We start from the raw sequence: 26,953 nt of genomic DNA, 5'->3' as shown, positions 1-26,953 counted from the left end.
GGACCATTCTTTGAAAAACGGCCGGCGCATTAGATAACCCGAACGGCATTCTGTTATATTCAAAATGCCCATCTGGGGTAACAAAAGCTGTCAAATGCTTTGAGTCCTCAGATACTGGTATTTGGTGATATCCTTGTGTTAGATCCAACGTGGTAAAATAGCATTGACCCTGTAGATTATCTATTTGATCGTCAATAAGAGGCATTGGATATTTATCTTTGACGGTCTTTCGGTTAAGAGCTCGATAGTCTACACAGAGACGTAATTCTCCATTTTTCTTAGCTACCAATATTATGGGACTCGCGTATTCTGAGCTCGATTCGCGTATTATTTCGTTAGATAGAAGTTCGTTAATAATGGTGATTACTTTTTCTCTCTCGGAGAGGGATAATCTGTAAGGCCGATACGTTACCGGGGTTTTATCATGCAACTTAATACGCAATTCCGTAAGTGAGGTTTTCCCCAATTCGCTAGTCGAAAAGGCGAAACAATCCCTGTGGCTATTCAGTAACCTATGTAACTCAGATTTGACCTCCGATGTTAAATTAATGTCAACATTTATTTGATCGCTTGTAATGACAGCGGCATCGTTTTGAATACGTCTCACATTAACTATAAAAGAATCGTCATTTTCTGTAGACACTACCAATCTGGGTACTCCTATACCTCTAGCTAGAATCTTGTTCTTAGGTATCACTACTTCTTGGTTGTTTAGACTGATTGCAATCAAACGTCCTATACCGTTAACAAAGGGGTAAAGTCCTGGTAGTACTAAATATTCTCGACCTTCGTCCAGTCTCATGTCTGGGTTAATGCTAACAAACCCATTATAGTCTCGTGAACAGATCACCTCTACTATAGTGTCGCTTTTAATTCTGGTTTCGTTAGTAGTTTTTAACACGATGGAATTAGATTCGTTGGACGTAACTTGATACAACGTTAACTCCTTGTCAGTCTTAAAAGCCCTAACGGATGGGAGCTAGGGCTTGCAAATATTCGAAACTTTCAGGTATTCGAATATTCGACTTTTTCTGACGACATATTCGAATATTCGAATAATTATTCGAATATTATAAAAAATAAGAAAAAGAACGAGAAATCGGTTTATTATCGTTTTATTCAAAAGCTTATTTCACATATTGCTAAAACTAATGATATTTTGCAGAAATCCACTTAATTGACTAGATTTTATCATCCTACTATGAGATGCCCACATTTATAAAAACAAGTAAAACGCCAAAATAAGACGTATTCAATATTTCTAGATAAAACTTTTATTATAAATGCGCCGTTGAGTGTAATAATATAACTTTAATCATCTAAACCAAACCTAGGTATGTAAGATATTTTTTTTAGTAGGTAATTATTTTCTGATTTAAATTAACTTGTAGTCACTCAGAGGCCTTAATTAATGGTCGGCTTAATTATATAATATTGGAATATTTAAGGGAAAAAGTTAGTTGACTACTGGATTATTTGTCAGCTAAAGGTGCATAGTTAGATTACCTAGTTGGGCACTGGGCAGGTTTGTGAGGTTTGGTATGATCAAATTTGAGAATTGCGATAAGTGCGGGCAAGGTTTAGTCTTAATAAACAGAATGACCCTTTAACTTAAAACTTATGCACCGTAAAAATAACATACTTTTTGATTTCGTTTTCTTTCAAATTGAGTTAGGTTTCACTGTATTCACGAAGTCTATCGAGAGGAATACCGTAAAAATATTATTTCCTTCGTATTTGGGTACCTACCATTACTCATTCACTGTAAATACCCGGAAAACACACAGAAACTGTAACTGCAGCGGATTAAATAGATTTTTTATAGTAATAAAAAATATTCGAATATTCGAAACCTGAGCGGCCGAATATTCGAATATCAAAACAGGCCGAATATTCGACAAATTCGAATATTCGAATATTCGAATTGCAAGCCCTAATGGGAGCTCAGTAAGTGTTTGCCCTATTAAAATATCACTTGATAAAAGTGACGCCGGTACTACGTAAGCGACTACCTGTACGTCAACAAAATCTACTATGACTCTAATTTGAGTCTTAGCACCGGGAGTAATTGAACTATGGCCAAATCCTCGTAGCTTCGGCAAATCGTCTGTACTCAGATTAAGGCATAATTCTTTGCATTTCTCTTCAGTAATTAAGGTACACTCGCTGCCAAAATCAATGTACCCGGTCAATTCTACATTATTGACTTTGACTTGTTTATAATATTTAGAATCACTGTTGTAGGTACTTGCTATAAGAAAAACTTTTTTTGACGTTGTACTATTATCATTGGCATTAGATGATCTTTGAGTTTTGCAATTGTTCTCTAGGTGACCATATTTCTTGCACTTGGTGCACTTAATAATATCTTTGGGGCATTTAGGTATAGTATGCCCAAGCTCTCCGCAATTGTAACAAGTTACCGAACGGTTTTTTTGATTTGACGTATTGTCCTTTGAAGACTTATTATCAGAATTCCTAGAAGAGTCTTGGTAACGATCTGAATTAGTCTTTTTGAAAGTGGAACTATCACTGTTCTTATGTGTAATGTTTCGAAAATATTCAAGGACCTGATTGGTGTCATCGTAGTGAGCCCCTTCCACATGCATACGAATATTATAATCATAAATACCGTGACTTAAACAATCCACTGCTTGACGACCCTTAAGTTGGCACCGATTTATGAGCATAATTTTGTCGTAAAAATACTCGACTAGAGTTTCATTACGCCTACTTTTGCGATTTAACATTTCTACTACCTGATCAGCATAATTTTGGTCGTCTGGAAACGCCTTTAGTAAGTTTTGTTGCCATTCTGCCCAATTGTATTTAACTGTAGTCAGCCCATCGTACCACTTCTTTGCTAATCCCTTAAGTTTCGGTAAAGCATAATATATAGTTTGGCGCTCAGACCAGCCGTATATTTCCGCTGACTCGTTAACTTTTGTAAGCCAATTTTTCATGGTTTGGTTTTTCGAGTTAGGGTCAAATTCTGTAATAATATTTTGTGCTCCAGGAAGATGCGGAGCGTTCCCACGTACACCTCCATTATGTAACATGCTGATCAGTTTTTCTACTATTGAATCGCTCGTCACCTCTGTACATTTGTCTTTACTGTCCGAAGAATGTACAGATTTCGAGCTATTTAATGAAGAAGCCCGGTGGCTCTCATTTCGTACAATCCGCGAGGACGAACGTGGCGAACGAGTTGCATTCCGGTCGTCTTTAATAGTGGTAATATTACTGCGTTCTTGATCAGATCGGTCAATCACACGCGATCGGCTTCTTTCAGGCGATGGAGTATCTATGCGCGACCTGCGCTCTGTAGGTACTTTACGTGAAGGAGAGCGGCTCCTAATTACTCTAGGTGACAATGACTTACTAAGATTCCGACGCGACCGGATACGGCTCGTTCTTGTTGTCGGTGATTGTGAAACATCGCGGGAATACCATGATCGCGATGTAGAACGAGAACGCTTGGTTGATGACGCCGAATGTGTGTCGCGTGAAGAGTACGACTCGCGTCTCAATCGTCGATTACGGCGATCACGGGTACGACGACGTGACTCTCTAGACTCCTTGGAGTCATGGTTGCGTGAGCGTCGTCGCCGCCTTTTACGCGTTGTATGATCAGAGTTTGGTCGTTCCCAGGACGTGTCTGTGCGCATAGGAACAGGGCCCGAAGGCGTGAAGCCTCGATCTGACATCTTACTTATAATAATAAACTATTTGTTTAGGTTAACAGTATGAAGCACAATAATTATTTAATCAGGATAGTTTTTTTTTGTTAAAATCAGGTAATAGTAACTAAATGAGTTCTTGACCGCACGACTGTACGTGGCAATTTTCTTTTAAAATGTTAAGAATAGTTGTAAAACGAGAGAAAGAATAATAGCTAAGGTAACATAACCATTTTCTATTAGGTACAAGCAATAAACATTAGATATTAAAACTAATAACTCGTAACTAAATCGACTAAGATATTTACACTATTGTACATATAATATAACCGAAACCGAGCCATATATGTCTTCTTTTTTGCACAATCCTAGCAGAAGTCAATTTCAAAATCTTCAACTAGTTAAAGTTGAACTGCTTTACTCCATCCATATACATGCATGCTGTGCTAAATTCAAGGTTAGTAACAATACTGTACCTACTTATATGATATGTAGGTATATAATTAGATGAACATTGTATCATTGTGTATTGTATCATTGTATTGTACAATAAATAATATCTTATCTAAATGAAATTTAATTTTTATGACTAGTTTACTATTTTATAAATAAGTTTATATATATATATATATATATTGTGTGTAGGGTCCACTTCACAGCAAGCGAACACTCTATAACCATAAGCTTTTGCAACTCTAAAATTGACTGCCCAAGGAAAGGATGCAGTGCATAATTCACATATCCCGCTGTCAGCAATGTTTAAGTTCACCCATTTACAACACATGGTAAAACTTCAAACAATATTAAACAAACAGTCCAAGTAAAATGAGTAACACGATCTGTCTCAATCGCTTAACCATGATAGGTACTGCCCGCATATCATTATGCAAGCAAAACTGAATGTATCAAAATTTGTAACTCGAACAATAATTTTAATCAGAAATAGGTTAGTGTATCCGACTCCTCAATGAATTGTTGTACATTAATGATTAATGCAAACTAAATAAATAGTCTTAGAATATACCATGTAATGTATATTGCCATGCAAAGTTAAAACTGCAATTGTTCTAATATCAAAATTAACTGACATTGTAATTTGAACCTCCCGGTCACAGCAATAAGATTCCTATTTCAGACTCCAGCTATAATTCGGCTAAGCGAAATAGTTTACAAAATTGGGACTGTCAATAGGTTGCAGTTAGATAATTATGCAAATAACTATGTGACTTCAATTAGATCCACTATAATTTCATGAACATTTTGTTTACAAAGAACGATTAGATCAACATAGCATTATTGTGATATCCATAAGAACCTCGAATAAGTAACATTTTCCGAAAAAAACGAAAAGAAACATTAAAACAACTGTATTTTAGATAATGAAATGAAATTGTATCTTTAATCAGCATATTCATTGAAAACAAGTACTTATCGACCACTAGGAGGGAAAAAGGTTGGTCGTTTTCGGTTGAACTAGCCGGTAGCCGGTTCATAGAAACGTAAACATAAACAATGCAATTGGCACTTACCGGTCAAGACGCGGTTAATCTGCAAATACGTACGTGGACGTAAATGTTCCTTGTCACTTCTGATTTATTAAAATCAAACCACAGTTCAATGTTTACAACTATTATTACTTATATTTCAATATCAACAACGAGCACAGTAATAGTTTTCTTACAGTCGACGCCATATTGCGTGCCTCCAAAACAACCTTTTTGCTTACACCCTTGCTATGATAACTTTTAAACGAATATTACATTTATTACTTCTATTAAACATTTGTAAAATCTTTTCATATTATGAAATGAATTATGGTGTATGTTCAACTTACATAACTTAAGTGATTCTTTTAATAAGTATTAACTAAAACATGGAATACTATACCGGATGCCTCAGTGCAATACTGTGTTAAAATGCTACTCAATGACCTTATTTTGTTTAATATTTATAAGTCGAATCAAAATAGAAATAATTTGATGGTAAAAGAGGTGTTTTATTAATAATATTGTATGTCAATTAAGCAGCATTTCTAACAGTTGTCAATGAGGAGGTAGGCACAAAAGTAAGATCGAACCACATATGTCTCCGCGATCCTAACACCAATATTGAAGTGAAGAGTAGTGAGTTGCCAGACACGTTTAACACACACTTTTTAGGGATAGGGTGCAAACACGCAATAGGAAATGATATGGAGCAATCAACACGCTATCTTGAGAGGCACTTAGAAACTACCAATGTACCATCTTACACTCTGCCGGTCGTCACACGTGATCTATTGACCAGGACGTTACATTCAATGTTAAAAAAAGGTGACACTGTCGATGCTTTTGACATTTCGCCAAAAATTATTTTGTGTCTGTGGCCTGTTATTGGCGACATACTTGTCATTCTCATAAATACTATTTTTGAAACTGGTACGTATCCTAGCGTGCTAAAAAACACAAGAGTGTGTCCAGTTTTCAAGGGTAAGGGTGACAGGTGTGACGTCAATAACTATAGGCCTATTACAATAGTACCCACCATTTCAAAAATGGTAGAATCTGTCCTATCGTCTCACCTTATGACTCATATAGAATCGAATAACCTGCTCACCGAAAACCAATTCGCTTACCGACAAAAAATGTCGACAACCACCGCGACATACAGGATATTCGATTCTATCATGACAGGGTTAGACGATAAGGATAAGATTGCCGCTATACTGTGCGACTTGTCAAAGGCATTTGACGTCATAAATCACGAGTTATTGCTTAAAAAATTGAAAATGTACGGAATCAAAGGCAGTGCCCATGAACTGTTTACCTCATTCCTGTCAGACCGCAAACAAGTCGTGAAATTACTCACTGATGGCAAGTCAATCCAGTCTGATGCAGGAGATATAAATATTGGTATTCCCCAAGGTTCATCCCTTGGAAATACCTTATTTTTGTTATTTGTCAACGACCTGCCATCGAATATTGGAGCTGGCTTGTCTGTATTGTTTGCGGATGACACAACTGTGTTAGTTGGTGCAAGCTCTTATGACCAACTGGCTTTAAAAATTCATGATGCTTGCAACCAATTGGAGGCATGGTTCTCAGCAAATGGGCTATTGCTTAATTATACTAAATCAAATATTATGTTGTTTTCTGGTCGAAAGGTTCAACTGCCACCGTGCATGGCTAACTTTCCGATGCCCATGTGCGAAAAGAGTAAGTTCTTAGGGTTTATGATTGACAACACTCTAAATTGGAAGTGCCATGTAGACAACCTTTGTGATCGATTGGGTGGTGCGTCGTTTGCGTTGAGAAAACTGAAACCACTTATCTCAGCAGAAGCCTTAAAGCAGGTGTACTTTGCGCATTTCCACTCTATCATGGCATACGGCTCACTGCTTTGGGGCAATTCAACAGATGCCAAAAGAGTTCTGATAATGCAGAAACGCGCAATACGTACACTTGCCGGTGTGAAAGACAGGCACCCTTGTAAAGAGCTTTTTGGTTCTCAACGTATAATGACGCACTACTCACAGTACCTGTTCGATGTACTGATATATGTAAGACAGAATATATCCCAATTTGCACGCATTAACTTTCCGGGCAAACTGCTTCGAGCTGCAGGGCGTCTGAGAACAGTTCCCCGTCGCATGGCACTTTCAAGAAAGAACCCACGAGTAATCGGCCCTACTTAGTACTTACTACGAGCACCTACCTGCCGCTCTGAGAAATGAGCCGTGTGACGAAACATTTAAGCGCAAATTGAGAAACCTTTTGTTGGATAACCCTCTGTACTCTGTAAATGAGTACATGGAATTGAATTTGTAACAACATATGTAATTTTATTTATTATTAAATTGTAGATTTGTATTTTAAACATGACATTTTGTTCTTTTGTGATATTTTTATGTTTAAATTCGACATTTTAATGACAGTTACAAATTATTTATGTTGACATCGACTTTAATGTTAACTTGGTTTATATGCAATTGTTTGACATGTTTTTCTTTGTACATGACGATCCTTATTGGGAGACATAATTTTATTAATCTTAATATTTTTTATTTTTAAATATATAATGTAATTTTTGACGATCATGATGAGAAGATAAACATAATTTTGACGAATGTAGCAAATTTATAGTGTAATTTTCATCTTGAAATAAAGAAATCTAATCTAAAAAATCTAATCTAATCTAATGCCTTTGCTACTTCTGCTGCCTGTTTCGTGAACAACGGAATCGCCTCAACATATTTCGTGAGTTCGCATTGTATCGTCAGTATGTATGAGTACCTGTTGTCGTCCATTTCTAAGGGTCCTACTAGATCCAGGTAAATTTTCTGAAATGCTGTTTCAGCTGTAGTAGTAATCGACATAGGTTCTTTTATTGGCAATGAATATTTATTTCTTTGAAATTTATCGCACCTTCTCACGAATTTTTCAACGTCGCTGTCTATGCCAGGCCAGTAATAGTATTTTTTAATCTTCTTGGTCATTCTCTTTATACCCGCATGTCCACTGCTGGGCAAGAGGTGGAAGTCATTGATAATGACACGCCTATCGTCTTTATCGTGTACCCTTGTTACATTATTCAGGATACACAGTCTAGTACCAGATATATTTAACGTTTTCATTTGCTCTGCTAGCTTTTTTAATAAATATGTAATTGTCATCTTTTTTTACCATACATGATTCCTGTTCAAGCTTGGATGTCTTGAGTATTAAATAAAAATCGCAGATACTTAAAAAGCTTCTAATTCAAGTTCCACAAAGGTACTTAAGGTTAAATTGTATGAATGAAAAATATATTTGCGTGTGTGACGCGCACATGAGCTTGTATCTCAGAGCCTAAGATCCTAATGGTTGGCTAGGCGTGTCGAGGCGGCGGGGGCGCGGCAGTGGTCAACTGGTTTAGCGGTGTACGGTCCCCGCTTCCCCTTCGGTGGTAGGAGCCGCAACATCCTGGGGGCCCTTGGAGGCGTTAGCCTTCAAGGCTTCATGGGTCTCGTCCAGCAGAGGGCAGAGGTACTTCACACCTCGTTTATAGGTGCCCGTTACAGTAGCAACTTCGGCTACTCGCGAAATCCCGTCAGCGCCAGGAAACAATTTGGCGATTCGTCCAAATCGCCAGTGCAGTGGAGGAGTATTCTCTTCCTTGATTAGGACCAGGTCACCCAGTTGAAGAGCTCGTGCTGGAACACGCCATTTCGTCCGTTGCTGGAGCTCGCAGACGTATTCCATCTGCCAGCGCCGCCAGAAGTGCTGTCTTAATGCCTCGAGCCTCTGAAACCTATCTAAACGGTTTGGGTTTATATCCGCGAGGTGGGGCGACGGCAACGAAGTGAGCGCGCGGCCGATGATGAAGTGACCTGGGGTTAAGGGTTGGAAATCGTTTGGAGAGGAGGATAAAGGACACAAAGGACGACTGTTCAGGATAGATTCCACCTGACTAAAGAGAGTTGCCAATTCTTCATATGTTAAATGAGCGTTACCTAATATACGATTGAGGTGAAATTTTGCCGATTTTACTCCTGCTTCCCACAAACCACCAAAGTGTGGAGCATATGCCGGTTGAAATTTAAATTGTATTCCCTCATTTGCTGCAAAATTGCAAACCGTGTCTGAGTTTGAAGTAAGGTAATCGCTAATTTCCTTGGCCGCTCCTAAAAAATTACGTCCGTTATCGCAGAAGATCTCGCGAGGTCGCCCTCTGCGAGAGATAAAACGTCGCAGCGAAAGAATGAAAGAATCCGTCGACAGCGTGCTTACTGCCTCTAAATGCAAACATTTGTACCGGAAACAAACAAATATAGCTAAATAGCACTTTGTTATTTTGCAACCTCTGCCATGCCTGTCCGTAATCATAAAGGGACCTGCGAAGTCTACGCCGACACTAATAAAGGGAAAATCAGGCGTTACGCGCTGAGAAGGCAGAGCGCCCATCAAAGGAGCAGAAGTGTTGCCAGCTGCGCGGCGGCAGGTAACGCATTGTTGCGATACGGTGCGCGCAAGTGTGCGCCCCGATACGGCCCATACAGACTCGCGAATGGCGGCTAGAAGCAGCTGAGGAGGAGCGTGCAGGAGACGGATATGTTCCTGTTGAAACAACAATCTAGTCAATCTATGCTTGGCATGTAAGAGCATTGGGTGGCGTTTGTCAAATGAATAAAACGACGAGGACAGACGTCCACCAACTCTGAGAAGCTTGTCGTCATCATCGTAAAATGGGTTCAACGATAAAATAGGGTTTTTAGGGCCTAGAGGTTGCTTGTCACGCAACAATTTCAATTCGTGAGGAAAACTAGCCTGCTGTGACAAAGCGACTAATTTTTTAAAAGAAACCTCGAGCTCCTCAGGTTGTAGCACACCGGTAGTTTTATTAGATGAAACACGGCAGTTATGCGCAAATCTAAGCATATAAGCTACCGCACGTTGTAAAGGTTTGAGTTTCGAATATCGATCGAAATCAATAAAATCAGTTTTTTGTGAATCGTTAGTGATCGCGACGTTAACCTTTAGCTCGGGTAAATCGAGCTCCGAGTTTGAGGAAAACTGAGGCCAGTTATTCTGTGGCTCGTACAAGAAAGATGGCCCGTTCCACCACATGTGCAAATCAGATAAACGACGCGCTTCGACCCCTCTAGATGGGTAGTCAGCCGGATTTAAAGCGGTTGGAACGTGACGAAACTCACTGCCATCGGTGAGTTCTAAAATATGAGCCACGCGATTGGCGACAAACGTTTTTAATTTTGTTTGATTAGTTTTAAGCCATGCGATCACAATTGACGAGTCAGTCCAATAAAATTTCTGCGCAATCTGGCAGCGCAACGTCTTAGAAACAGCTGACGCGAGCTGCGCGCCTAGAAGGCAAGCACATAATTCCAATCGCGGAATAGTCGTAGCCTGGACCGGCGCGACCTTGGCCTTGGCGCACAGCAACCTGACTACAACATCGCCCTTCTCATTAGTGGACTTTAAATAAATACAGGCCGCGTATGCAACTGAGCTTGCATCACAAAAGACATGCATCTCGACATGCGTCGGCGAGTCGCAAAGAACATGACGAGGTATTTGTAGCGAAGTTAAAGACGCCAACCCGTTGACAAAGTCCTGCCAAGACTCGTTTATGTAACTCGGCACGGGAATATCCCAGTCAATTTTTTCAATCCATAATTTTTGAATTAAAACTTTAGGTATAATCGTCAGCAAACACAGGAGGCCTAAGGGATCAAATATTTTACACGAATCCGATAAAATTGAACGTTTGACGCACTAGTGACGCAAGCATTTTCTTAGCACGTATTCTCATTTCATAGCTAGTGTCAGTGAAATAATCTGATCGCTGCTTTATAGCCAAATTTAAAACTTATTGCCTTTTACGCAATTTAAGCATTTTAAAACTATTTAAGAACAGAAACGCTTATTTGAGTGACATTCTTATTAGTTAATTTCTTCAGCTTAATTTCAAACATTCCATTACTTCATTAAGCATACTCCTACCTTGCGCTATATAGAACACTGTCTAGCGATTTTACTAATTACGCGCAGTTAAATCTCAACGCAAAAAATTCCATTGCATTCCATAGTCACACAAGTATTCATCGTGTTACAGATAAGAACCGGTCGCATCGCGCCCGGCAACAGCTACTCAGCTGCAGCTGCGTTGCGTTTTCTGCTGACTCCTGCATTCCGCATAGCACTGTTGCCGACCGAGCCAACCACTGTGACTGTGAACATAGGCCGGAAAATTTACGTATTTATTCCAATATTTTTTATTTTTGGTTTCTCATTTCCTCATTCGCTGTTTTAATTGAATTCAGATCTTTATCATAAAATGGCTACGTTGATTCCTACTAGAACGTCCATTAAGGGACGTATTACTAAATTTAAAAATTACGTTGCCGAATTGAATGCTCAGGAAAATATTTCCTCAAAAGATGTAGACGAACTTTCGTTGAAGTTGGATCGTTTTCGTAATATGTTCACACAATTCGACCAGATCCAAACTCAAATAGAGATTGCGACTACATCAGATATGCAGACCGAAATTGACATAAGAGAAGAGATGGAAAATGATTTTATTTCTCTTATTGCAACGGCTCAGAAAATTATTGATAAGATAGCCGAAAGATCTGATTTCGCCAGCGTAAAGTCTGAAGTTCAAAGTAACTGTGGTCATGACAATACATGCAACGGTTTAAATTTTCGTTTGCCTGTGATTAAAATCGCTAGTTTCGATGGTTCGTATTTTAAGTGGCTCGAATTCAGAGACACATTTGATTCACTCATTCACAGTTCCGACAACATCAAGCCGATTCACAAATTTCACTATCTAAACTCTTATTTGGACGGTGAAGTGATTAGCAACGTAGAAGTGTCGGACAGTAATTACGCTGAGGCTTGGCGTCTTCTCTGCGAGAGATATGACAACAAAAAACAGCTGATTAGCAACCATTTAAACTCTTTGTTTAACTTGCAACAGATTGGTCGCGAGTCGGCAAAGTCCCTGCGTTATTTAGTGGATCATGTGTCTAAAAACTTACGTGCTTTAAATACGTTGGGCCAGCCCACTGATAAGTGGGACACGCTTCTTATACATATGGTCGCAAGTAAACTTGATAGTAATACGAGTTTAAAATGGGAGGAGTTTAAAAGTAATTCATTTTCAAATGACGATATGCCGTCATTGGCCGATTTTAATCGCTTTCTAAAGGGACGTGCGGACGTTTTAGAATCGGTTCAGCGTAATAAATCTGATAAGCCTATCGCTAATAATAATAATAATAAACGCGAACCTATTGCCTCGCCTCATAATAAACGCGAGAAGTCTAGCACCAAATGTTTTGCGGTTTCAGCCACTCCTGCTGCTTCGGCCTCGGCCTCTCCTCCTGCCTGTGTGTTCTGCAGCGGCGAGCACCGGATTTACGATTGCTCGTCATTCCTGTCCCTGCCAGTTGAAGACCGGATCTCCGGAGCGTCAAGGTTACGCCTTTGTCTCAACTGTTTGCGGAAGGGGCACACTTCTCATCGCTGCAGAGTTGCTCCGTGTCACACTTGTAAGAAGCGCCATAATACTTTGTTGCATAGGGAGACTCCTCAGGTTGCCGCTGTGCCCGTAGATGCGCCTCCGCCGCGTTCGGAGCCCGAGCTCGGGCTGTCGTCGAATATGACCGTGTCGCGCTCAAATCAAATACTTTTACCTACCGCGTACATTGACATATATAGCCCGGCTACTAATGATTATGTAACAGCGCGCGCGTTTTTAGATTGCGGAAGTATGACTTCTGTTGTGACAACCAATTATAAACAGAAATTGCAACTCGCACCGCTGCCCAGTAATACAAATCTTTTCGGATTATCTGACGTTCCTATATCCAGGGTTGGGCAAAATACTGGCTTCCACGTATTTCAAATACAAATTACAAAATACATTTTTAAAAGTATTTGAAATACCAAATACAAATTACTTTGGTGACGGGTATTTGAAATACAAAATACAAATTACAGTGTTTAAAATAATGTATTTCAAATACAAAATACCTTTAAATTTTTTTGTTTAATCATTTAGTTTTTTTTAACGAATATCCTTTCCTAAAAACTTATAGGGTCATTGCGCTAGTTTACGTCCACTTGACGAAATTTGAATATAAACCTACATTGCTGCACAAATTTGGACTGATTTCAATCCTTAATGTCGAAACAATATATATATCTGTCTACATATCAAAATTAAATCTCCAGACCAGGACTGGTCCATAAATTCAAAGTCGCTCAGCGAGCTATGGAAAGGGCTATGCTCGGAGTCTCTCTGAGGGATCGTATTCGAAATGAAGTTATCCGTCAGAGAACTAAAGTCGTCGACATAGCCCACCGGATTAGCAAACTGAAGTGGCAGTGGGCCGGTCATATTAGCCGTAGAACCGATAACCGTTGGGGTAGACGAGTTCTCGAGTGGAGACCGCGCATCGGCAAACGTAGCGTAGGACGCCCTAAGACTAGATGGAGCGATGACCTTCGCAAGGCGGCTGGCAAGAGCTGGTTCAGAGTTGCCGCAAATCGTGCTCAATGGCGTGCAATAGGAGAGGCCTATGTCCAGCTGTGGACGAGAGCAGGCTGATGATGATGATGATGATCATCATCATCATCATCATCATCATCTCAGCCATAAGACGTCCACTGCTGAACATAGGCCTCCCCCTTGGACCTCCATACGTGCCGGTTGGAAGCGACCCGCATCCAGCGTCTTCCGGCGACCTTAACAAGATCGTCTGTCCATCTTGTGGGTGGACGTCCTACGCTGCGCTTGCTAGTCCGTGGTCTCCACTCGAGCACTTTTCGACCCCATCGGCCATCTTCTCTGCGTGCAATGTGGCCTGCCCATTGCCACTTCAGCTTGCTAATCCGGTGGGCTATGTCGGTGACTTTAGTTCGTCTACGGATCTCCTCATTTCTGATTCGATCACGTAGAGAAACTCCGAGCATAGCCCTCTCCATAGCTCGTTGAGCGACTTTGAGTTTTGAGATGAGGCCGATAGTGAAAGACCACGTTTCGGAGCCGTAAGTCATCACTGGTAACACACATTGATTAAAGACTTTAGTCTTGAGGCACTGAGGTATGTCGGACGAAAAGACATCACGTAGTTTCCCGAACGCTGCCCAACCGAGTTGGTTTCTCGAAGTTGGACCTACCTAAATGGACTACTTGTCCTAGGTAGATGTACGAGTCAACAACTTCGAGTACCGAGTTCCCAACAGAGACTGGGATGGGCACAACATTGGCATTTGACATAAGTTTCGTCTTGTCCATGTTCATTTTCAAGCCCACCCGTTGTGAAACTCGGTTGAGGTCATCGAGCATCATGCTGAGTTCCTCCATCGACTTTGCCATGACTACGATGATGATGATATCAAAATTATATTTCGCAAGTAGTAAATTAAAAATGAAATATATTATTTGCTAATCCGTCAAGTAGTCTAAAACTAGAGCATGGACGGAAACTACTGCAATGACCCTATACCCTGGCTGTTGACGAAAAGTTCCGCGCAGAATAGCTCGCGCATTGTATTTGCCCTCGTACAAGCCGTACATTATATTTAAATAAACGTTCCATTTTAGGATTATAGAATTTCATTAAATGTATTTTGTAGAAATGTATTTTGATGCTTGAAGTATTTGAAATACAAAATACAAAATACATGTGAGTTCAGTATTTGAAATACCAAATACAAAATACTTTTCCAGGTAGTATTTGAAATACAAATACAAAATACAAAAATGTATTTCAAATACGTATTTCAAATACATGTAATTGAAATGCTGCCCAACCCTGCCTATATCCAGTAATCCGGAGCGTTGTTTTGTGCAAATTCGGTCTAAACATGATAAAAACTCTAAATTCGATATCGCATGTTTAGCACTGCCTGTAATTAATAGCACTTAGCACTCAAGCCCGCCGGTCAGAACTACGCCGCAGCCAAGGTTTAGCAAGGGAAGTGCACCATTCCTTCATATTTTCCTATTTTTCTGCTCGTACTTTCCTCCACCTACTTGATTTTGAGCTTTGCCATCTTCACCCTTTGCCGTGCTTAACTTTAATTGTATGCCATTTCACTGACACTAGCTATGAAATGAGAATACGTGCTAAGAAAATGCTTGCGTCACTAGTGCAATAAAATGACATACAATTAAAGTTAAGCACGGCAAAGGGTGAAGATGGCAAAGCTCAAAATCAAGTAGGTGGAGGAAAGTACGAGCAGAAAAATAGGAAAATATGAAGGAATGGTGCACTTCCCTTGCTAAACCTTGGCTGCGGCGTAGTTCTGACCGGCGGGCTTGAAGTAAGGGTGTCTGCAGCGTCCAAAATGGCGTCGTAGATCTCCGAATTTATATTTGTAAAGTTCAACTGGCGTCGTAGATAGGTACAGTCCAATAAGCGTCGTAAGTCCAGAATACTGCGTTCACGCCGGGATGTCCAATTTCTGCCACGTTGTAGCTGTCGTGACCTTTGCTCTCTTCACAAGTATATAGAAATTCCGCTCGACTCGGGCAGAAGCAATCGTTGCGTATTAATCACGTCGGGGTCACCATGTTCAAGCTTGGATGTCTTGAGTATTAAATAAAAATCGCAGATACTTAAAAAGCTTCTAATTCAAGTTCCACAAAGGTACTTAAGGTTAAATTGTATGAATGAAAAATATATTTGCGTGTGTGACGCGCACATGAGCTTGTATCTCAGAGCCTAAGATCCTAATGGTTGGCTAGGCGTGTCGAGGCGGCGGGGGCGCGGCAGTGGTCAACTGGTTTAGCGGTGTACGGTCCCCGCTTCCCCTTCGGTGGTAGGAGCCGCAACAATTCCTTTATATTCTCTTGTATGCACAAATCATTTAATTCTTTCACAAACTCAGCTCGTGTCATTTGTGATGAAGAATTTAAATGTTTTATGTAAATCGTTTGTTTGCTTTTTACGTAACATAAAGTTTTGCTTTCACTAGTAATTACTCCTTCTTTTCTCATATTGTCTATACCTATAGCGTTACTAAACACTAATTCTACTGATTCTTTTGGCTTAAAATATGCACTTACAACTTTATAATTTGAGTTATCAGACTTAATATCCTCGGTGTGCACCTCATCTGATGACGGACACTTATATGCTAACTTACGCGCCTGTGCTCTGGTCATAACGTTGATGTCATGAAATTCCTTTAACTGTTCTGATGTTACACAAATACGAGACAACGCATCCGCAGCCGCGTTGTTTGTGCTCTTTACATATTCTATGTCAAAGTCGTATTCCTCTAAAACCATTCTGAATTTCATTAATCTACTAGATGGGTCTCTCAGGTTAAAAAGATAGATCAATGGTTTATGGTCAGTTTTTATTTTGAAACGACGTCCGTATAAGTATGGACGGAAATGTTTTATTGCCCATACAATTGCTAAAAGTTCTTTTTCAATAACTGGATAGTTTTTTTCTGCTGGGTTCAGGATTCTACTAGCAAAAGCTACTGGACGTCCGTTTTTATTCGATAATATTGCACCAATTGCTTTATTGGATGCATCGGTTTGCACTGTAAATTGGTTTGTTTCTGTTAAATCTGGATAGTCGAGGACAGGTGGAGTAACAATACGTTATTACTAATAATTCAAAAGATTTTTGACATTTGTCATCCCAGACAAATGGTGTATTTTTCTTGCAGTGCATTTAAGGGCTGTGCTATGTCTGCGAAATTAAAAACAAATTTCCTGTAATAGTTGGTGAACGCCCCGAACCTTTTGACTTCTTCTGTGTTTTGTGGGCAAGGATAGTTTTTTACAGCTATTATTTTGTCTGGATCTGGCAGTATTCCTTCGTTTGAAATAACATGGCCTAAGAAAAGTATTTTCTTCTTTAGGAAATCACATTTAGTCGGATTTAATTTTAAATTAACCTTTAGTAGTCTTTCGAATACACTTTGTAAATTTTTATTATGACTATCTAAATTCCTGCCAAATTTTATTAAGTCATCTAGTTAAATTAAACATTTTTCATAATTTAGGCCTGTTAAAGCGATATTCATCATACGCGAGAATGAACTAAGACTTGACTTAAGCCCTTGTGGCATCCGAGTCATTTTTGAACTCCCCTGAGGCGAAAGCTGTTAATTTTCTACTATCCTTCTCAAGGTTAACATTATAGTATCCTTGATAAAGGTCTAAGAGAGTGAAGTAAATACTGCCAGATAAAGATTCCAATATTTCTGTAATATTTGGAAGAGGAAATTTGTCGTCCCCAATAGAATTGTTCAGTTTTCTGTAATCTACTACTAAATGCCATTGCTTATGACCGTTTTCATCTAACTTTTTTGGTACCAATAGTATCGGACTAGACCACTCACTTTTGCTCGGTTCTATTATATCTTCTGCAAGCATTTTATCTAACTGGCGTTTAACTTCGGCACTTATTTAACCGGTCAACTAATTAATCGAATTTGGGTAGTTTAAAAAAATAGAAATGGGTACTAAAATTAATAGTTTGACTACAAAAACGGAGCCTTAAAATATATCAATATGAGTTGTATTTTAATGCAGTTACAGCTTTTGATTATTTTTGGGCAGGTACCAAGTATTTATTTGGCAACTGAATTATTATATTGGAGACCATTTATGAAGCACATTTTAAAAAGAAAACGGCATCTTTTAATTCAAAAATGAAGTTCTTTTAAAATATTTTGTTTGGTCATTACACGGTCAATCTAACACGCTTCTCCTAGCTTTGCTCGTCGTCGCACCTATCTGTTGACACTAGCAGAACACAGGGGTATATAACTATTAAAATTAATTATTAAAAATTTAAAGATCTAATGGTATAATGGCCATTAGGCGTTTCATGATTAGAAATTTCGACTATAAGTATACTGACCATTACGTATTGGTAAATTAATTTGAGGTGTTTTGTGTAAAAACTAAAAAGCAATCCAATATTCATTAAATTTAACTGCTTTCGTGTTAAAATACTACCTACGTGAAACGACATGCTCAGTTATGACTATAGTTGATTACTTAGGTGTGAACAACTAGATGACAACTAAATTTTATGATCGCTTTACAATATTAGATGCCAATTTATTATTTTAGTCGCCAACCTATCACTTTAAGTTCCCTATATTTTTTTGGGTGGGGTGATTTTGCTGCCAGTATTTTTAATAATATGATGCTTATATTTGACGCTAATATATTTTTTTTGGCGCTAAAATATTAATGCACAGTCAAATTATATTGTTATATATGCCCAATGAAAGTTCCTGTTTAATATTTTAGTTGCCCGGTTAATAATAAGCCTTTAACTTCTGCTCTCTGTGAGAATGGTAGCATATATGGTTTAGTAAATATTGGCTTAGTATTTGGTTTTAATGTAATTGTATGTTGGTATACATCTGTAGTCTGTCTGTCTGTCTGTGTGTCTGTCTGTCTGTCTTTAATTCATTAAACAATAATTCAAAAACATTTGCCATGAATATGTGTTCGATGCATCACTAATGAATCAGGTTTGTATGGATAAAATACATTTAAAGTTATATTATTACGTACCTACACATTTGGATAAGCTCAATTCCTTTTAACTCACTAATCTACTTACTCCTTTTTTATGTTTCACTTCCACTGTAATAATGCAAATGGATTTTACTTAATTATGATTACACAATTCACGAATCAGTTCAAAGTTCATTACACTGTACACTCATGGAACACTCCGTTGCCATATACGGATCCGCGGCGAACACCTGGCACGAGATGGTGTCGTTTTCCGGCGCGTGCGCTGTAGTTAGGTACGTAATTGTAAGTTCAATGCTCTAATCATACAGGTGGACTCGTGAAAAGAGTTCCAAATTGTTGAAAAGCCATACATATATCCTTTTGATACACGGCGTTATGTAAATAACAATATTAAACTCTATATCGTATACTGTTATACCCCTGGCACTCTCGGATATAGTTTTGGCTCAGCGCCTTCACTGCCCGGTTAAATATTGACCTCCGCAAAGTATTACGATGAATTTCTCGTGTTATCCATTCAACGTGGCATCTTCGATAGGCCCTGTATACGCCGTAGAGTAATCCCAAAATTATAGCTAACACTATTATGGATAGTAATATGTTAGTCGTTGTAAAACTCTCAGTTATTCAACAGAGGCGTTATTATTGCCTCCCACGGCGTTCTGCACCACTATTGTTTCTTCAGATTTGGACTGTTGTTTCCCCATTTTGTTCGTACACTTGAAGTCGCACAAATGTCTATCACTTGAAAACCACAAAATTGAATTGAAATAGTTGTCACTTCACGAACGATCGATGTACGAGTCTTTATCTATGTAGATGGTAATGGTTTCAAATTCGCACTACGGCACGTGGACCAACGAGGGTCGATAAACTGTCACGGTCGCCATGTACGGATGGCGTTAGGAAGGATGTAAATCAAACAAATGTTAGGCTCGAACTGAACTGTATTGGATACTATTAAGCATGATTATATAGTGTAAGTACATAAAGTTGAATATACATAGCGTTGATGACTTACCACTACACCCCGAAGTTAACGGAATTCAATAAAAACACGGTGTATAATTTTTAACCGCGAGTTCTCAGTTCGGGGCGAACTACTAGTTATAATATACGGGTGATCAATCCAAATGGGTCAGTATGGAGAAGTCAGAAACTATAAGAGATAGCGAAATCTGTTCTTAGGAACCATGGCTTCGATTTTATATTTAATAATAATGGCATTCAATTTTTTTTTAATCTATCATACATAACCGGGATTCGAACCTGGTCAATATTCTTGGTGTTTGTTTGTGTGGCAACTTTTAAACGATGCGTGATAAGTGGGGGGTGCTCGACCAAATATCATAGAGGGCCCCGATACAAAACAAACTACATTAAAAAAAAATCAAAATGGCCGACTATTTTTTCAAGTTGGTCCGAGCGCGCTGAGATTTGGCATGCGGTGAGCCTAGGGGCCCAAGATTACCATGTCAAAAAAAATTTTTGGAAAAATCCAAAATGGCGGCGGACACGGGCAAAGTCAAATCTCCAAGTAGGTTAAGCGAGCCCGAAGGGCGAGCTTAAGGCCGGGAGGCCGAAGGCCGACCCCGGCGGAGGGCCAAAGACCCGGAGCCTCCACCCCGACTCCCAAAACGCGACTCCCAATAGGAAAAGTGTTGGGTCGTGTTTAAGCTCCAACTTCCCCCTCTCGTGTGACGCTTCGGGCCTTCGGCCTTCGCTAGCCTCGACGCTTTGCCGTCGGGCATTCGGCCCGCCGGCTTCGCTCATCAAGACAGTTGACTTGGTAGAACGCTTGGAAGCACCGCATTCACGCAGCTCGGCCTTCGGCCTCGCGTTTTGGGAGTCGGGGTGGAGGCTCCGGGCCTTCGGCCTTCCGCCGGGGTCGGCCTTCGGCCTCCCGGCCTGAAGCTCACCCTTCGGGCTCGCTTAACCTACTTGGAAATTTGACTTTGCCCGTGTCCGCCGCCATTTTGGATTTTTCCAAAAAAAATTTTTGACATGGTAATCTTGGGCCCCTAGGCTCACCGCATGCCAAATCTCAGCGCGCTCGGACCAACTTGAAAAATTAAAAAAAAAGTCGACCATTTTGAGTTTTCTTAAATGAAGTTTGTTTTGTCTCAGGGCCCTCTATGATATTTGGTCGTGCACCCGCCACCTATCACGCATCGTTTAAAAGTTGCCATACAAACAAACAACAAGAATATTGACCAGGTTCGAATCCCGGTTATGTATGATAGATTAAAAAAAAATTGAATGCCATTATTATTAACTCTAAAATCGAAGCCATGGTTCCTAAGAACAGATTTCGCTATCTCTCATAGTTTCTGACTTCTCCATACTGACCCATTTGGATTGATCACCCTGAATATTAAAAATATACTAACATATTTTAACACTATGTGAAAAATATCGTCGCCACGTACGACTTCGCAACAGGAATATTAGGACCGGAGCTCTGAAACAGAAGAAAACGGGAATGTTAATTGACGTTAGAACAAATAAAAAAAAAACAAAGTGAGGTTAAATATATATATGACGTTCCACGGCAAAAGGTACCTAATGGCGGCTGGCGCTTACGTCACATAGCGCCGCAATAATATTGCAGCGGCGTTAATAATAGCGTAAGCGCCAACCGCCATAAGGTACCTACCGTTACCCGTGGGACGTCACATATCATTCATTCGTAGGTACTAGCTTCGGCCTTTTTTAATATTTGAAATTTGTGACACATTGATAAACATACATGATTTTGACATTGGAAATGTCTTTTCGTTCGCTCCAGTATAGGGTCCGATTTCACGAAAAAGTGCGATCCCCTTATATCTCGGAAAGTTGTGAAGGTATGATATTAAATAATAGGCTCAAAAGACGCATAATCACGAGAGCTATAAGGTGCAAAAATAATTATTCGAGAAAGTCAAAGACGAAAAAAGTTATGGTCGAAATAGTGAAAATAAAGTTCAATTTTTTCCGAATTTTTGATTTTGGTGCTCGATAATTTGGAAACAAAGAATGATATCAAAAATTTGAGAAAAACTACTCTGGACAATTTAGTCAGCTACAATTTGAGCCTAAAACAAAGACGATCGGGTTAAGAGCGCTCTTACAAGAAAAGTCGAAATAATGCAAAATTGATGATACTAGTCGACGAAATTCAGGACTTTGCGCTCATTATTAGAAACAATGAGTACTTGTTCCAGTAAAAGCGTCTTCTTATCTTTATAAATGTCGTTGTAAATATTAGAAAAAGGACTTATTAAATTAGTAATGATTTTTTTTCTGATGGTCGTTTCCGAAAAACCCCGTGAAGCACTGAATGGCGAGCTCTTATTTGGAAATGTTGAGAATTTTACTCTGCTAAACCTGGCTATTTTGTATTACTAATACCCTGTACTTTAGGCATATCAAACTATATTTTTCCTACATACCTTTGAGAAAGAGAAAATCAAAGTAAAACGAACTCGATTTTCTCTCCGAAACAAGTGTCAATTCCTACGAAAATCTACTTAATATCGAAGTCATTTTCATACTCAAGCAATCTGCAACGTTTGCTTATACTGTTGGTATACATTAGTGTTTATGAAATTCTACTATAATTTTTTGGCAATTTTTTGAAAACTACTCTATATTACCGATGACGCGCGCTGCGCCAGCTCAGTGCCGCGGCAGAGCTTGTAGAGGCAGGACGTGTGTCGGTCGGCTCCGCACATTTTCAACGGCGACGACGAGGTTTTTTATCATTGTGTGCGGCGGGCGCCGTGTAAAACGCTATACTGTGTGCGTGTAAACCGCAACGAGAGACTTTGATCCTAGCACCGTTTTTATAGTATTATAATTTATAATGGTACAGTTTAATAAACTACCGGACAGGATTAAAAATATTTGAAACGACCTGACATTCTATATGTATTTATTTGACTCAAGATAGTACTCAGGGTCTGATGATGGAGCCGGAAGGTGGGCACCGGTACCAATCAACCATGCAACTAAACCACTTCGTGTTTAGGCTCGTTTGATTCGTCTCAACAAGATCTTTGACACAAGATAGTACTCAGGGTCTGATGATGGAGCCGGCAGGTGGTCACCGGTACCAATCAACCATGCCACTAAACCACTTCGTGTTTAGGCTCGTTTTATTCGTTTCTATAAGATCTTTGACACAAGATAGTACTCAGGGTCTGATGTTGGAGCCGGAAGGTGGTCACCGGTCCCAATCAACCATGCAACTAAACCACTTCGTGTTTGGCTTCGTTCGATTCGTCGCAACAAGATCTTTGACACAAGTTAGTACTCAGGGTCTGATGATGGAGCTGGACTGTGGCCACGGGTACCAGTCTACCATGTAACTGAACCACTTCGTGTTTGGGCTCATTTGATTCGTCGCAATAAGATGTTTGACACAAGATACTACTCAGGGTCTGATGATGGAGCTGATGATGATAGACAGGTACCCGTCGCCACCTTCGCGCTCCATCATCAGACCCTGAGTACTACCTTGTGTCAAAGATCTTGTTGAGATGAATAAAACGTGCCTAAACACGAAATGGTTTAGTTGCATGGTTGATTGGTACCGGTGACCACCTTCCGGCTCCAACATCAGACCCTGAGTACTATCTTGTGTCAAAGATCTTGTTGAAACGAATAAAACGAGCCTAAACACGAAGTGGTTTAGTTGCATGGTTGATTGGTACCGGTGACCACCTTCCAGCTCCATCATCAGACTCTGAGTATCACCTAGTGTCAAAGATCTTGTTGAGACGAATCAAACGATCCTAAACACGATGTGGTTTAGTTGCATGGTTGATTGGTAATGGTACCTTCCAGCTCCATCATCAGACCCTGAGTACTGTCTTGTGTCAAAGATCTTGTTGAGACGAATCAAACGAGCCCAAACACGAAGTTGTTTAGTTACATGATAGACTGGTACCCGTGGCCACCTTCCAGCTCCATCATCAGACCCTGTGTATCTTCAGTGTCAAAGATCTTGTTGAGACGAATCAAACGAGCCTAATCATGTTACTACATGGTTGATTGGTATCCGTGACCACCTTAATCATCATCAGATCCTCAGTACCAGTTCGTTTTTAAACCCTCGTTGATACAAACTTTACAACCTATAGGTACCCAATGCAATGACGAAACATGTAAATAAGCGAGTAGGTACCTATAATTTCTTTCGAGTAATATACCTTCATAAGTACAAGTATGGGGCTATTCATAAATTACGTCGTTTCAAATGGGAGGAGTGGGGGGGGGGGGGGGGGGTCTGGACATCGGATGATGGTAACATGACGTAGGAGGAAACAGATTCATCCGAAGCTTGATTTTTGGATGATTTGAGGGGTGGGGGGGGGTCAAAAATCGTCAAAAATAGATGACGTAATTTATGAACAGCCCCTATGTACATTTGCACTGCATTTAGTATTTTCGTACTTACCAAATAACAGTTTTAGAACTTTAAAAGTTAAGTACAGTTAGTGTTGTTATGGTTGATTTCAATATGCTTCGCGAAGGATCAAGAATGTTTAATCCATCATTGTAGTGCGAGTGTGGTAGAAGGGATCGGCGTACTGAGCTCGCACGGCCTGCCGCAGCGCGTAAAATACCTAAACTCGCTCAACGCCGAAATGTAATAGCGCTCTTAAGGGTTTGCCCTGTAGCCTAACCTTAAAATAGTCAAAAAGTCAGAACGACATTTTTATCGGGATTATGACGGCAGAATAACACTATAGTATGTATAACTTCAGTCCTTGAACTACGTTATTGCTTGTCAGAAACACGACGGCTCATTATTTTCTCGATAGAATCTTAAGTTGAAAATATGCCTAACACTGTCTTTATTTCCTTATGTTAGAAGTACTACGACGAAAATGTACATGAAACTTACTTCAGTCGATAGCTTTTAAGTAAATCTTTATTATTGCTTGTCCTTTTATCGATACGTAAATTTTTTCATTCATCATTTTATGAATTCAACATTTTGCCTACTAAATTACACCCTACGCGGCAATAACTTGCGCCCATTCCTCACGCCATTACGCGCGTGACCACTGTCAGCGTCGGACCTATGCTAGTTTAGCGGACGTTTCATAAAATGGGTAATCACAGTATAAATATGCAAATATGTTATACACACGATGTTTTTCAACATACTTACGAAGAAAAGCAAAATAATTCTTAAATACGGTGACATTTCTGACATTCGTCCGTCATAATTGTCAATTTATAACAAGTTGAGCAGCAAAGGCACACACCCATCTAACCAATCCGGAATTCAGTCACGATTGATAAATTGTGTAAACATATTTTAAAAGTATATTAAATTAATCAATTAACTGAATAATTTTCTATACTATACAGGATTCAAATATGTGGGAGTGTTTAGTGTATGGTGGTAACCATTTCAACACTTTTAGTTTCCGAGTTACCTAGGTACATGCGTTTTTGTGGAAGTGGTCGAAAAATGACTATAATGGTTTTGTGTTTAATTGGATTAGGTATTTATTTTCATCCCAAGGAAAATAAGTGTAAGTACAATTGATCACGCTAAACTTTTATCGTAATAAAAAAAAATGCGAGAGTGTCATGGGACAATCGGTTGAAACGAAGTTAAGAAAGAGTCTTGACGGAAACTCGTGACGGAAAACTCTTATCCTTTTTTTCGCCTAGCCTCCATCCGCCAAGTCCGTACCGTGCGATATGGAACTTTGTTCCAAAAAATGCTTTATAGCCGTTTTTTATACAGTTGTTTTTATACCACACTGGTGGCAAGCAATCATACGACCCGCATTTATCCTAGCCTATGGACGCCTGCAACTACAGGGATGAGGCACATCATGCCAAATGTTGCTTGATTTTGTGATATAGTCCTGATATATAAAATAAGGCTAATAAAGGAATACAAGACAAGTAACATTTCTGTTTTGTTGAAAATATAATTTATTTGTAGCTCAAGAAAATTTAAAAAAAAACCGGCCAAGTGCGAGTCGGACTCGCGTTCCAAGGGTTCCGTATATTACACAATTTTTAACAATCAGTGCCGGATTAAGATATTTTGATGCCCTAAGCATTTCTAGGTGCCCCCTCTCCCTAGGGTCATCAAGATTACATTGATTTTTTGGTAAATTGAGAGAAGTTCATTGCCGCATTACAGCTGAGAATGGAAATCAGTCACATCATTTTATCACGAAAATTGACAGTGCCGCAGCAGTAATGTTGCAACAGAGTACCTAATGCTGTTGCATTCGCCACCCGAATGTCACCTTTATCATAGCTTAGAAAGTAATAGAAACGCGAGCGAAGCGAGCGCGGAAATTTTTCGATATAAAAACGCAATATGATAGACAGTTGTACATTTTTACTTTTAGTATGGAAATCAGTCACATCATTTTATCACGGAAGTTGACAGTACTGCAGCAGTAACGTTGCAACAGAGTAATGTTGCTGCAGTCGCCACCCGAATGTCACCTTTATCATACCTTATAAAGTTATTGAAAACGCGAGCGAAGCGAGCGCGAAAATTTTTCGATATAAAAACGCAATTTTAGTTATAGTCCCAACCAGGCGTGAATCCAGGATTTCATACAGAGAAGGGATGGGACAGTTTTCTATCAGCCTAGCTTCGCATAGGGCTCGATATTTAAGGGTCTCAGCGAGGTTGTTTTCATGCATAAAATATGCAAGAAAGCAGAGAGCTTGGAATTGAATTGGCGAAGTGTGAGAAAGGCAGTAGGCCCAGCTGCGAAAGAGGAAAGCTTGGGTTTGGATCCACGCCCAAGTGTAATTAAGGCAGAAGATCAACTTTGCCGTAAGGCAGAAGGCCTCGCATAAGACCTAACGCCGAACCGCAAAAGAGTGGGTTGAAATCGAATCTATGCATGTAATCACGATTCTTCTACTGCTACCGATTGTTTCCCAAAGAATTACGCGCCATTATTTTTGCAAATTAGCTTTTGGACAGCTAAAAAAATCGTGTGGTAAAAACGATGTGTCTGTCCCTAATTTTAAAATTTGTTCACCTTTTTCAACCTGGCATTTTGGTGCCCCCCCTGAACGTGGTGCCGTAAGCACGTGCTTGTTTTGCTTATTGGTTACAAAGTCTTTATTAATTCAACCATTAAAGTCGACGAGTACAAAAAACTTTGAGCTAGCTCTCAATTTAACATATTTTTTTAAACATTATTTTTAATTTGACCTTATAATTACTCGTAAGTAGGTAAGACCGTTAAATATTTAAAATGATTATCTTATCA

The 26,953-nt window shown here is 39.5% G+C and overlaps 1 protein-coding gene and 1 long non-coding RNA gene across 2 annotated transcripts in view; both read right to left on the bottom strand.

Moving 5' to 3' along the window:
- LOC134805412 (uncharacterized) overlaps positions 1 to 26,953 on the bottom strand; it is a 172,081-nt gene that overhangs the window by 120,897 nt on the left and 24,231 nt on the right. The gene's annotated exons all lie outside the window — the stretch shown is intronic.
- Positions 8,545 to 10,918, bottom strand: LOC134805411 (uncharacterized). The gene has a single exon (XM_063778722.1). It carries the CDS (start codon positions 10,685 to 10,687, stop codon positions 8,570 to 8,572), a length of 2,118 nt encoding a protein of 705 aa, XP_063634792.1. The 5' UTR covers positions 10,688 to 10,918; the 3' UTR covers positions 8,545 to 8,569.

The sequence above is a fragment of the Cydia splendana genome, unplaced genomic scaffold (assembly GCF_910591565.1).
Source record: "Cydia splendana unplaced genomic scaffold, ilCydSple1.2 scaffold_104_ctg1, whole genome shotgun sequence".
NCBI classification, from domain to species: Eukaryota; Metazoa; Arthropoda; class Insecta; order Lepidoptera; family Tortricidae; genus Cydia; species Cydia splendana.
This window is presented reverse-complemented; position numbering and strand designations above follow the sequence as displayed.